At 44.5% G+C, this 11,359-nt stretch overlaps 2 protein-coding genes across 4 annotated transcripts; one reads left to right on the plus strand and one right to left on the minus strand.

The window, feature by feature from the left end:
- The first annotated feature begins 11 nt into the window (after window positions 1-11).
- On the plus strand, window positions 12-5,384 carry LOC117833321 (disease resistance protein Pik-2). 3 transcript variants are annotated; one of them, XM_034712776.2, is made up of 4 exons: window positions 12-379; window positions 489-1,577; window positions 1,973-2,095; window positions 2,350-2,487. In XM_034712776.2, exons 2-4 carry the CDS (start codon window positions 760-762, stop codon window positions 2,354-2,356), a joined length of 948 nt encoding a protein of 315 aa, XP_034568667.1. In that variant the 5' UTR covers window positions 12-379; window positions 489-759; the 3' UTR covers window positions 2,357-2,487. The 3 variants fall into 3 exon arrangements, with proteins under 3 accessions (XP_034568667.1, XP_034568666.1, XP_034568665.1); XM_034712775.2 differs by adding an exon at window positions 4,825-5,384 and having other exon boundaries at window positions 24-384; window positions 1,973-4,078; XM_034712774.2 differs by adding an exon at window positions 4,825-5,384 and having other exon boundaries at window positions 24-379; window positions 1,973-4,078.
- Window positions 5,385-6,496: 1,112 nt separating this feature from the next.
- On the minus strand, window positions 6,497-10,630 carry LOC117833325 (laccase-15-like). Its single transcript, XM_072295552.1, has 7 exons — window positions 10,176-10,630; window positions 9,737-9,888; window positions 9,380-9,627; window positions 8,864-8,968; window positions 8,514-8,772; window positions 8,126-8,147; window positions 6,497-8,044 (listed from the first exon to the last, which is right to left on the minus strand). The coding sequence occupies exons 1-7, from the start codon at window positions 10,293-10,295 to the stop codon at window positions 7,268-7,270; spliced, it is 1,683 nt and encodes a 560-aa protein (XP_072151653.1). The 5' UTR covers window positions 10,296-10,630; the 3' UTR covers window positions 6,497-7,267.
- Window positions 10,631-11,359: the final 729 nt, after the last annotated feature.

Here is an 11,359-nt window from a genome sequence, read left to right on the forward strand (position 1 = left end):
TGACGCGAGGCGACGAGAGAGCGGCGCCGCCGCGCGGCGGGGCTCCGCGACGGCGTGGCCCGGGTCGCTTTTTGGTATCCTCCCAGTCCCAACCAATCTCCATCTCCCCCCGGCTCCCCCAACCGGACGCGGGTTTGATTTTTCTTGCCTACCCCCGCATTCGCGCCTCCACGTAGCGACCTCGTTGACTGAGGCGGGGATTCGGTCGGGTGATTCCGTATCCCCCTTCTCCTCGCCTCCGATTGGCGCCGCCAGCTCCTTTCTCCGAGCCTCCGTGCATCGCATTTCCTCGCTGCCGGCCCACCGCAGGAGGAGGAGGCGGCGGTCTCCGTTCCCTTTGCGAGGCCGCGAGCGCGGGGCGCTCGAGCGACGCCAGGAGGTGCCGTGCGTACTTCCCTTGGCTTCTCATCGATTTTGATTTCTGTATAGAGTTTGGTTTGGGAATTTGGGGATGGGGTGTTGATTTCTGTACATTTCTGAAATTGCAGGAACCATCTAGCAGATCGTCGGGGGGAAACACAGTCAGCTGTTCTCTGCTCCTGATGGGCCTACTCTGATATCTCTGACACTTTGAAAGCTTGCAATTTTCGATTTTTCGTGGATACCTGAAATTACTGTCTGGATCAAGCAAGTATGGGTAGCAGCAACTCAGCAAGCAGTTAACTATAGCAGCTCTATTGGTTCTTGACTGATCTAGCAACATACAGTTGCTCGGTAGGTTGTCAGATTATCGATTCCTCTGAAGCAAAGGAAGCAGAAATGGATGGGATCATGGTGAGTGCCGCGACGGGGGTGATGAGCTCCCTCCTCGCCAAGCTCGCTGACCTGCTGAGGGAGGACTACCAGATGCAGAAGGGCATGAGGCGTGAGATCAGCTTCCTCCAGGACGAGCTGAGCAGCATGAACGTGCTCCTCGAGAGGCTGGCCGACATGGAGGTGCTTGATCTGCAGACGAGGGAGTGGATGAACCAGGTGAGGGAGATGTCATACGACATCGAGGACTGTGTCGACGACTACATGCGCCAGCTGCGCAGCGGACCGCAGAGGCCTAGTGGAGTCATGGGGTTCTTCTTGGGGTATCTTCAGAGAGTGAAGGAACTTGTTACCGGCCATGAGACTGCCGAGCAGATTCAGGAGCTCAGGGATCGCATTGTCGAGGCGGGACACAGAAGGAAGAGGTACAAGATTGATGATGCAGTTAATTCCTCTAGCGTTAATGTTGTGCCTGTTGACCGTCGGTTGCCAGCTCTCTATGCGGAATTGGGAGGCCTTGTTGGTACCAGTGTTCCCATAGATGAGGTCATCAAGCTACTTGGTGATGGGGAGCAGGGGATGAAGGTAGTGTCTATTGTTGGGTGTGGAGGATTAGGAAAGACTACCATAGCGAATCAGGTTTACCGAAAGGTTGCTGAGCAATTTGATTGCCAAGCTTTTGTGTCATTGTCCCAAAATCCTGACATGGTGATGATATTTCGGTCCATACTATCACAAGTAAAGAAGGATGACTGCGACGGTACCAGCCTTAGTGACAAGGAATTGCTTATTAGTGAGTTGAGGGATTTCCTAAAGGACAAGAGGTATCTTAAATTTACTTTATCTTGCTTGGATACTCTTTGGCTTTTTGTGTCCAAGCAAATTCTCTAAACATTCTTTCAGTTAGTTAGTATTTTTATGATTTATATCTGCACTGAAGCATTATTTCAAGTTACCACCAGTTATAATGACCTTTTATTATCATGTCACAAGTCAGATATGAACCGATACATCAAATTGTCAAGATTCTCCTGAAATTAGCATTCCTGTTCTTATATAGGAATTCAATTACAACAAACACTAGGAATTAAATTCTCCATAATATATTAAGTTAGGACTATGAATGGTGATACAAGGCTTTATCACACTTTCCTCACTATACCATGCATATATCAGTCTAGGGTTTTCAACTGAGTCATAGCTTTATCTTGTTTTATAGGTATTTTATTGTAATTGATGATATATGGAGCACCCAAGTGTGGAACACGATCAGATTTGCTTTGTTTGAGAATACTTATGACAGTAGAATAATAGTGACAACAAGAATTCGTACTGTTGCCAGGTCATGTTCCTCCCCTCACTATGACCTTGTATACGAATTACAGATGCTAAATGAATATGACTCTAAAAGGCTATTCTTTAGAAGAATTTTTGGCTCTGAGGATAAATGCCCTCACCAACTAAATGAGGTGTCAATTGAAATAATTAGGAAATGTGGTGGTTTACCATTGGCAATCATTACTATGGCTAGTTTGTTGACCACTAAATCATATAGCAGAGCTGACTGGTTAAAGGTTTGTAATTCTATTGGTTCAGGACTTGAGAAAAATTGGGATGTAGAAGAAATGAACACAATACTTTCTCTCAGTTATAACCATCTTCCTCACCATTTAAGGACATGTTTACTATATCTAAGTATGCTTCCAGAAGATTATGTGATCAAGAGGGATTATTTGGTAAGAAGGTGGGTAGCAGAAGGATTCATCAGTGCACATGGTGGAAGGAAGTTAGAGGATGAAGGTGAATGCTATTTTAATGAACTTATAAACAGAAGCTTGATTCAACCAGTAGATTACCAGTATGATGGTAGAGTACATTCATGCCGGGTGCATGATATGATTCTTGATTTCATTACATGCAAGGCAGTTCAAGAAAATTTCATCTCTATCATTACTGAAAGAAAACAAATGTTGGCCTCACAAGTCAAAGTTCACCGACTCTCACTAGACTACCATAGTCAAGAACTTGTGACATCATATTCCATGGTTACTACTCATGTGAGATCTCTGAACATTTTCAGATACTCTGAAAAAATGCATCCTCTTTCAGACTTTCAGGCCCTGAGAGTGCTTGATCTAGATGGTAACGAAAATTTTGATAGCTCTTATCTTGAAGATGTGGGGAAGTTGTTTCAGCTAAGATACCTCCGAATTAAAGCAAGCAATATCATTGCACTTCCAGAACAAATAGGAGAGCTGCAGTTTATGGTTGTATTGGATCTTCTAAACTGTCCTAATATAAGTGAATTGCCTGCAAGTATTGTTAAACTTCGGTGTTTGAAATGGTTAATTGCTCATCGTGTCAGACTGCCAGAGGGAATTGGGAACATGCAAGCCCTAGAGTTTCTGTCACTTATAGTTGTGGACTACACTACCTCAATAACCATGTTACAAGAGCTGGGCAGCTTGACCAAATTGAGAACTCTTGGATTGGATTGGCGCGTTGGTACCCAGCATAGGGATAAAAATATATATACCGATAATCTGGTTTTATTGCTAGGAAAATTAGGCAGGTCCAATCTTCAATATTTAACGCTCATAAGTCCCTGGTCGCTAGACTTCTTACTGGACTCTTGGTCCCCAGTTCCTCATCTCCTTCAGGAATTAGGGATCAAAGGATGGTACCTCAGCAAGGTTCCTGCATGGATGGCCTCCCTCACCAATCTCACTTACCTAGACATTGAGGTTAAAGATTCACAGGAAACACTCAAAATCCTTGGGGATTTTCCTTCCTTACTATTCCTAAAGTTACACTCTAATATAGGTGGCCCTTGGGCAAGTTGCATCGTTTCCAGCAGCAGCTTCCAATGTCTGAAGAAGTTCAACTTTGGCGGTTGGACAAGTCTGATGTTCGAAGGAGGAGCCATGCCAATGCTCGATACTCTTGAATTCCAAATCATAGCGCACGAGGCACAAAATTCAAGTAGATTTGGTCATCCTGATCGTGGCATCCGCTACCTCTCTGCCCTTAGGAAGCTCATTGTCAATATCCACTGTCAAGGTGCAAGAATTGAAGAGGTGGAAGCATTAGAGGCTGCTATTCGAATTGGAGCCAGCATGCTTCCTAACCACCCTAAACCTGCTTTACACAGGTTTCAGGTTGCAGAGATGATAAAAGATGATGCAGGTATAGAAATGCAGGGGCATGAGGAGGATAAGAAGCTTTCAACCCCAGCCTGGTTCTTCTTCAACACTTCAGGGCTAGGAGTTGGACAAGAAATGACTTCGAGTCCTGGTTTGGATCTTCTTCAAGACGGCTAACTAAGGTATTGACCAATGGGCACTACATTCATTTTTCATGTTCTTGTGCTAGCCATGGATGTCCATTCTAATATAGCTTTGCACTTTATTTACTAATCTGACATTGTGCGAGATCTTTTAGTCTACCTTTGTGTATACCTTTTTTCTTCAATATCTGGTTATCAATTCCGACAGCATATAATTCCCTCCAGCAGGTCTTTCTGGTTGTTTTATTTAACCTTTTTTTCCATTTCAATAAGAAAACTATTGACTTAAATATGTGATGGTGTACGTACTACTATTTATTTGAATGGAAGCAAATTTTATTTTAAAGCATTAAAAAATATCAGTGACTCTAGTTTCTTCTCCTGTCCAGGTAATGGTTGTTGCAATGGCATATTTAAATATCAGTTCATATAAGCTTTGGCCAATTGGCCTCTATTTATAGATCCATAACCTTTTAGAAATGGGATTTCACTCTTAAAGTTCTAAATTTACTGTTATTTTCAGTGTTTTTTATTTATATGACCTTATAAAGTTATATATTTTGAAAGTGATCCTTGCTAAACATCATCTCACCAGTCAATAAAATATTCTAAGCTGAATGGAAATTACTCACAAAAGACATTGTCAATAACCTCATCAATGTATAAGCTCCATGCAAAGATTTTGTTTTTTTCTCTCCAACAGACAATGCTCCTTTGTTAACTTTCTAGAGTTTGAGATGGTAAAAAACTAGTTCTCATGGCCGCACATCAATCTGTGCTTGCAGAATGAGGTCAGGAGTCTGGGAAATAGGCAGAGCTCACTTGAACTCAGCAGCCCTTTGGTACAGCTTCTTCAATGGCTTCTGCAGCAGCTTCTGTTGTAGCTGTACCAAACGCTAAAACTCTTAACAGCTTCACTAGTGAAGCCAGACTGAAGTCGCCTGAGAAAATAAACAGGGTGGTCGGAGCTGAAAAAAATGGCTCCTACTGGCTTCCTCTGTCCCTGCATTAACACGTGAGACTGGTTCACCCAATTATTTCAGAATTGGAGTGCATGACAGGTTTCTGAAACCTATCTCTTTATTGCTGGAAGAAACCTTACTTAATGGCAGCTGCCAGAAGTTCTTGTTATGTCTCATAAATATAGGTGCGCAATGCGCATAAACTTTTTTTTCTTAATAGCACTTATATGATCATAACTTTTGTATATTTGCGAATCCACATGTTTAACATTCTGTACAAATGCATCATATTTGTGAATGTTTGAACTGACAGCCATTGAGCTGGACTTGCATCAAGCTTCGGCTGTTTTGAAACCTTGGTTAATAGATTTACTTCACATGAAGCTTTTGCTCCTGGACATGGACAAGTGTATTATTGATATAGTACTTCAAGAGATACTGAACTTGCCACCCTTCTATTCACAGAAATATAACCAAGGCAAGCAACACTGTTCTGATGCTTCCTTTGGTTAACCTTGTAGTATTTATTGCATTTGTGGTATTTGTTCATCTGCCTGCGTTGAATAGTCAAGTCCCTGACAAAGGGGGCTTGATTATTCTTCTTCTTGTTGCATGATTAAACAAGCTCGAACCGGCATTTCTTCGACCATGCCATGCTTAGCACTGTTCTGAAATGATAAATATACTATGCGCCATGCTTTCTCAAATGAAGGTCGATACTCTGCAGTCTGCAGACTCTGCACCATACTCTCTCAAATGAAGGTCGAGTATGCCAGCACTGAAATAAAAAATGAGGAGTGGCTTGTCAATGCAATGAGGGATTTCTTGAACGACAAGAGGTACAGATTATTCCATTGCAAATTAATTTTGCACTTCTTATATATATAAGGTACCTGCCTAAGCTACTCTAAGCATTTTAATTAATATCACTGGGGTAATCGAGAGCCCTAGCCTTATTATTGGCATCATCAATGTATTTGCCTGAGCTAATCATTCCAATTGTTAATGCTTTTTAAGATCGGTGAAACATGTTGGTTTTAATAAATTATACCTTCCCTTCTTCTAAAAAGTATATACTAACTCTAGTAGGTACCTTCCCTTCTTAAAAAACAAAACTAATTGTTGAGAAACTCAATTTATGCAGCATTTAACTTTTAAGCCGATCTGAGCTAACATGGTTTTGTTCAATAATGCACTTCTCTTTGTAATGTTAACTGCTCAATTCATGACGAGGAGAATGTACAGTACATGAAAGACGGCCTGATGGACCGTACCCGATATGCATCACGACTGGTTTCTACGCCGTTTCTGAGGATGGAACTGGATGCACTACCTGGTTGCATTGTTCGTTCATCGTGAGCTACACTCTATCGCCAGTTCGCCTTACCATTAGTTATAAACATTAATATGGAGTGCGTATATGTCATCAGTGTGAACTATCTCAGAGTTTGAGGCAAGGGAGCTTTATTTCATACAGATCGTATATCAATGAAGATCGACAAGGACTCCATACTCAGAAACACAACACTCACATGATGTAGTGGCTAAAATACGCTAACTCAGCTCGTGCATGGTTTGGTTCTGCTTTCTCCTAAATGCACTAACTCAGCTCTTCAGCTGCCATCCTTCCCAGTAGTTGAGCTTCACGAATAACATGCGCCACAAAGGAGCGGCAAGGAAGATGAGCTCAAAACATTTCCAGCATCATCAGGCATTCGGACTCGAGGATCGCCTGGTCCGACCAAGGGGAGGCATGCTGGATTCACTCTTAACTCTGAAGCACACTGGAAACTCTATTCGAGAATCTTATTTCATGTTGAAACAATGTTCATAATTCATAATAATACTTTCTTTATTTAAGAACTCATGCATGGTAGAATTTATCTTTCAGACTTCGTTGACGCGGGCAAACTCTGTTTCTGTAGTTTTGTGGTAGAGTTCATTTGGCACAACATGATGGCCATGGTTACATGCCAAAAGCTCTAAAGGCGGTGGTGGGAGAGATGTTCCCACTGTCGGCCCATCCTCTACAATGAATATCGCCGCCATGCCTATCGATAAATGGAACTCATAGTGGTAATGCATGAACCATACCCTGTACAAATACAAGGCAAAGGATTATCATGCTGTGAGTGAGACCTAACCTTCACATGCATAAGACCATGTCACATCAAAGGATTATCATGCTGTGAGTGAGACCTAACCTTCACATGCATAAGACCATGTCACATCAAAGGATTATCATGCTGTGAGTGAGACCTAACCTTCACATGCATAAGACCATGTCACATGTACTACTAGACATGGAAATCCTATACGCACCTGGATTCTCTGCCACAAACCGGATGGCAGCCCAGCCGATCCTCGGGACGAGCACGGAATTCCTCACTGGCGGATCAACCAGGTTGTACTTGGCCACATCCCTCGCCGCGTCATAGTTACCGATACCCTGCGCAAGCACAAACATGTCGTGACCATGCAGGTGCATCGGGTTGGAGTCGCTCTGCATCACCGCCGTGCCCTGGAACACGATATCCACCACAGCACCATGCCGAAAGCGCCGCGCCAAGCTACCCCTAGACGTAGGTTCTAGCTGCCCCTCCTTCGGCCCCCATGGAATCAAGCCCCGGTCAGTGAAGTTGAACACCATCGGCAGCCTATCGGGAAGCTCTTGTAGCACGTCCATGTCGCCGGTGTGGTAGTAGTGCGCTTCTAGCAGTGGCATGGTCGTGTCAGGGAGCTGAAATGAGATGTTGTTCATGGTCGCGACAATGATGGACTCCTTACTCCCACTTCTCTTGCAGGACTGGCCTCGCCGGCAGATAGAGCCCAGGCCAACGGTAATGAACAGGGACTCATCGGCACGCTCCGGCACCAGCGGCCGTTGTGTGTCGTTCAAGCTGGTCAAGTTACCATGGAAGTAGAAGGAGGGCATCGTGTCATGCTGGTCGGGCATCTCAGTTGCCACTGGAGGTGCGGTGCCATTGCTGGAGACGTGCCCGGTGCTGTACCACACAGTGCCTCTTGTGACGAACTTTGGTATCTGGTGTTAGATTGATCTCTTTCCCGATTGACCCAAAGGCCAATCAGGACCTTGATCTGCGCCCTGATCGGGGGCGCTCACCCTAGCAATGGGTGGTGGGCCCCTGTCGCGCTGCGCTATATAAACAGGGTGGGGGGACCCGGCTCGGCTCACGAGGTTCGCCGCAGCCAGCCGCCCCCACCGACACACCTACCGATCTAGGTTGCGCAGTAGCGGCGGGAAGCACCACCGCCACCTCACCGGCGACCGGACTCGGCACTGCGCGTCGCTGCCTTGCGCAGACTACACCGACAGAACCCGCGATGGCCAGCAGCTCTGCTGCTCCCACCTCTAGGGGTGAAGGTACCCCATTTCTCTCCCTCTCACACTCGGCACTCACCAGGAACACCTTGTGCCTCATGACTCTCTCGATCCCGACTAGATGTGCTCTAGAGATCCTAGGCTAGGCCCTAACATCTGGAGGTCGGACTTTGGCGATTCGAGGGCTGTGATGTAGTACCCACCGGGTGGCGCGTCGGCAACCACGAGGGCATCAATAGTCTCACCGGGGGCGATCGCGATGATGTCCGTGGTATAAGGGTTGACGTAGTTTGCGTCGGTGGCAACCACCGTGAACTTGTGCCCGGCGATCTTGAGGTAGTACTCGGAGACGAGAACAGCGTTGATTATTCGAAGCAGGTAGGTCTTTCCGGGCTCCACGTTCAGCACATAGCCGTCTTTCTTTGCCCCTTCATTTCAGAGTTAAAAATGAAGGAATTAGTCGTATAGAACAAAGTTTCATTTTATTTGTACACCAACAAGTATCCTATGAATGGTTACCGGAGCAGTTGTATAGATCTCCAAACTTGCCGTTCATTGTGGCTCCACTAGGGTTATCATCAAAGAAACTGTCCAACTCATCAAGATCCATCTCCCACCACTCCCCTGCCACAACAGGACATCAACTCAGAAATAAGCCCAACATAAAGCTACTCCCTCCAACCTAAATTATCGATCATTTTGTCTTTTCTATATATATAGCTTTTGCTGTACACATATGTACAAAATGATTGACCTATAATTTGCCATACACATATGTCCGGTGATGGTGGTTCTTTTTGTTGACCGGCTAGTAGACCTTATGGAGTGGCGGTTTGTGTGTTGTTTCCAATGTAAGTTGTTATGGAAGATGCTAAGAGGTTGTTGCAGTTCTCTCTTTTTTTTCATTTTTATATTGCCCAATCTAGATTTTATTGTTCTTTTTAATATAATCAACAGCTCTTCCTTTTGGCTTGTTAAAAAAAGGAACGGAGAGAGTATGTCTTAAATGATCCAAAAGTTGAATAATTCACAAACCTATAATGATGGGAACATCCTTATCAGGATTGGGGAATGGATACGAGCTGGCCCCGTCTCTTGGCCGGATGATGAAGGCGCCATGCAAGGTTGCCCGGAGGCAGGTAACGTGAGCATGCCACCAGAGGGTTCCTTCTTGCCCGGTGACGTTGAACCGGTAGGTGAAGTTTTGGTTTCGGAGGATGGGGCTTTGGGTGATCATCGGCACCCCATCCGCCCAACAATTCAGCTGCTGTTTCACCCCATGCCTACATTACAGACAACAGCTTCAATATATAGGAGTTTTCCTGTTTTGGAAGTTGGGACACAGGAATTTGTTGAATGATACAGGGGCCAGGTACTTAGCGATTCTATTACCAATGGATCGTTATGTTGCGGGGTGACTTGTTGACGACATGAACAACCACCGAGTCTCCTTCGGTAACCTCTATCATTGGCCCTGGAAATTGCCCGTTCACCACAGTGACCAGCATCTCCTTGTACAGATGTGTCATATTCATCTCGCTCACCTAAACATATATAGAAGTTCGAACAAGTTGAATCAAGCATCCACGATACATGCTTGTTGTGATGTGCATTTCGTAAGACGATTCTAACACTAGAATAGAACTGTTTGCTTAGGGAGCGGAGGTTGGGCACGGGCGGCACCTAGCTGCCGCCACCACCAAGCTCCCCCCACCCTCTCCCAGCCACACCGCCGCCGGAAGCCCGTGCGGCAGCGAGGCCCTCCTCCTTCCCCTTCTCTCCCCACTCAGCCGCCGGAGATCAGAGACAAGGAAGGGAATCACATGCTTACAACGAATGTGTGCTCAACGACGGCAGCGGCCGCTCTTAGGGCCATGGCAGAGAGCACAACAATGACAGCGGAGGCAACCACTGTGGCTGCAATTGGGAGGCTGAGGCACTGGATCTTCATTGTTTGCAACTGTCTTCTTCTACGATGTCTTTGTAATACCGTATATGTGTAACAGGGAAGGTAGCCTCAATGAGTCACAAATAGTGGTCTGAATGCTACGTGTCTGATCTTTTGGAGAGGCAGGAAGGGGTGGTCAATAATGGACGGGTCGGCGGAGTGGTGGTGTTATTGTTCACGGTGACATGTACATATATATGGGTAGGCCAAGGGCTGGAAAGCTGTTTTAGAAGACTGTAGCAAATGGTAGGAGAGGGACTAAGCCCTTTTTCCTACTTGATTGAATCCTCCCTATTTCTAGGGAGGAGCCGTGGCTTGCCTTACAAGCAAATCTTACTCGACTTGATTTATAAGAAATTGTTGATCACATATTCATATTATGAATTTATACCTCGATCATCTATCATTGTGCAAATAATATTTTTTCCTTTTGAACCCAGTTCTGAATCTATTGTTTGCAACTTAAAACTCTTGCATTGGTCCCCTTTTCTCTCGTGCTGCTTTGCAAGTTAAGCACTTTGAGTGCTATAGTTCTTTTTAACATATATAAATTGATGGATTAGCTAGAGTGCCATGATTCTTTTGTGTTTACTTTGAAAAGAAGAATATGGCTTTGATTCTGCATTCAGACTTTGAACCTACAAGTGTGCCAGGGGGCCATACATTCCTAATTTCCTGTGTAAATTGTTGGCTGTTGTTTGCCACTAATACAGACACCGTCGTACTTTCTATTGGATGTGCATGTCCTATTTTTCTTATTGTAATGCTTGTGCATTTATCTAGAAAACAAAATTGACAGGGCGGCTTTCAATTCAAATAGTATAAGTAATTAGGAGTAGTGTGATCAATTCTCACAACTAATAATAATAATGTGTCTCTTTTTTTATAAAAAAACACTTATTTGGGAACAGTGGGATCAAGTACTCTTTTTAGGTGCATTTAAACTCATTTTTAGCTAGAAATTGCCGACAAATCTGCCGTGACGTCATTATTGTACAAAAATGTTGAGAATAGCTAGAAAATTATAGAAAATTACCTAGAAATTGTAGGAAATTATAGAAAAATTG

This window comes from Setaria viridis, chromosome 8 (assembly GCF_005286985.2).
Source record: "Setaria viridis chromosome 8, Setaria_viridis_v4.0, whole genome shotgun sequence".
NCBI lineage: Eukaryota > Viridiplantae > Streptophyta > Magnoliopsida > Poales > Poaceae > Setaria > Setaria viridis.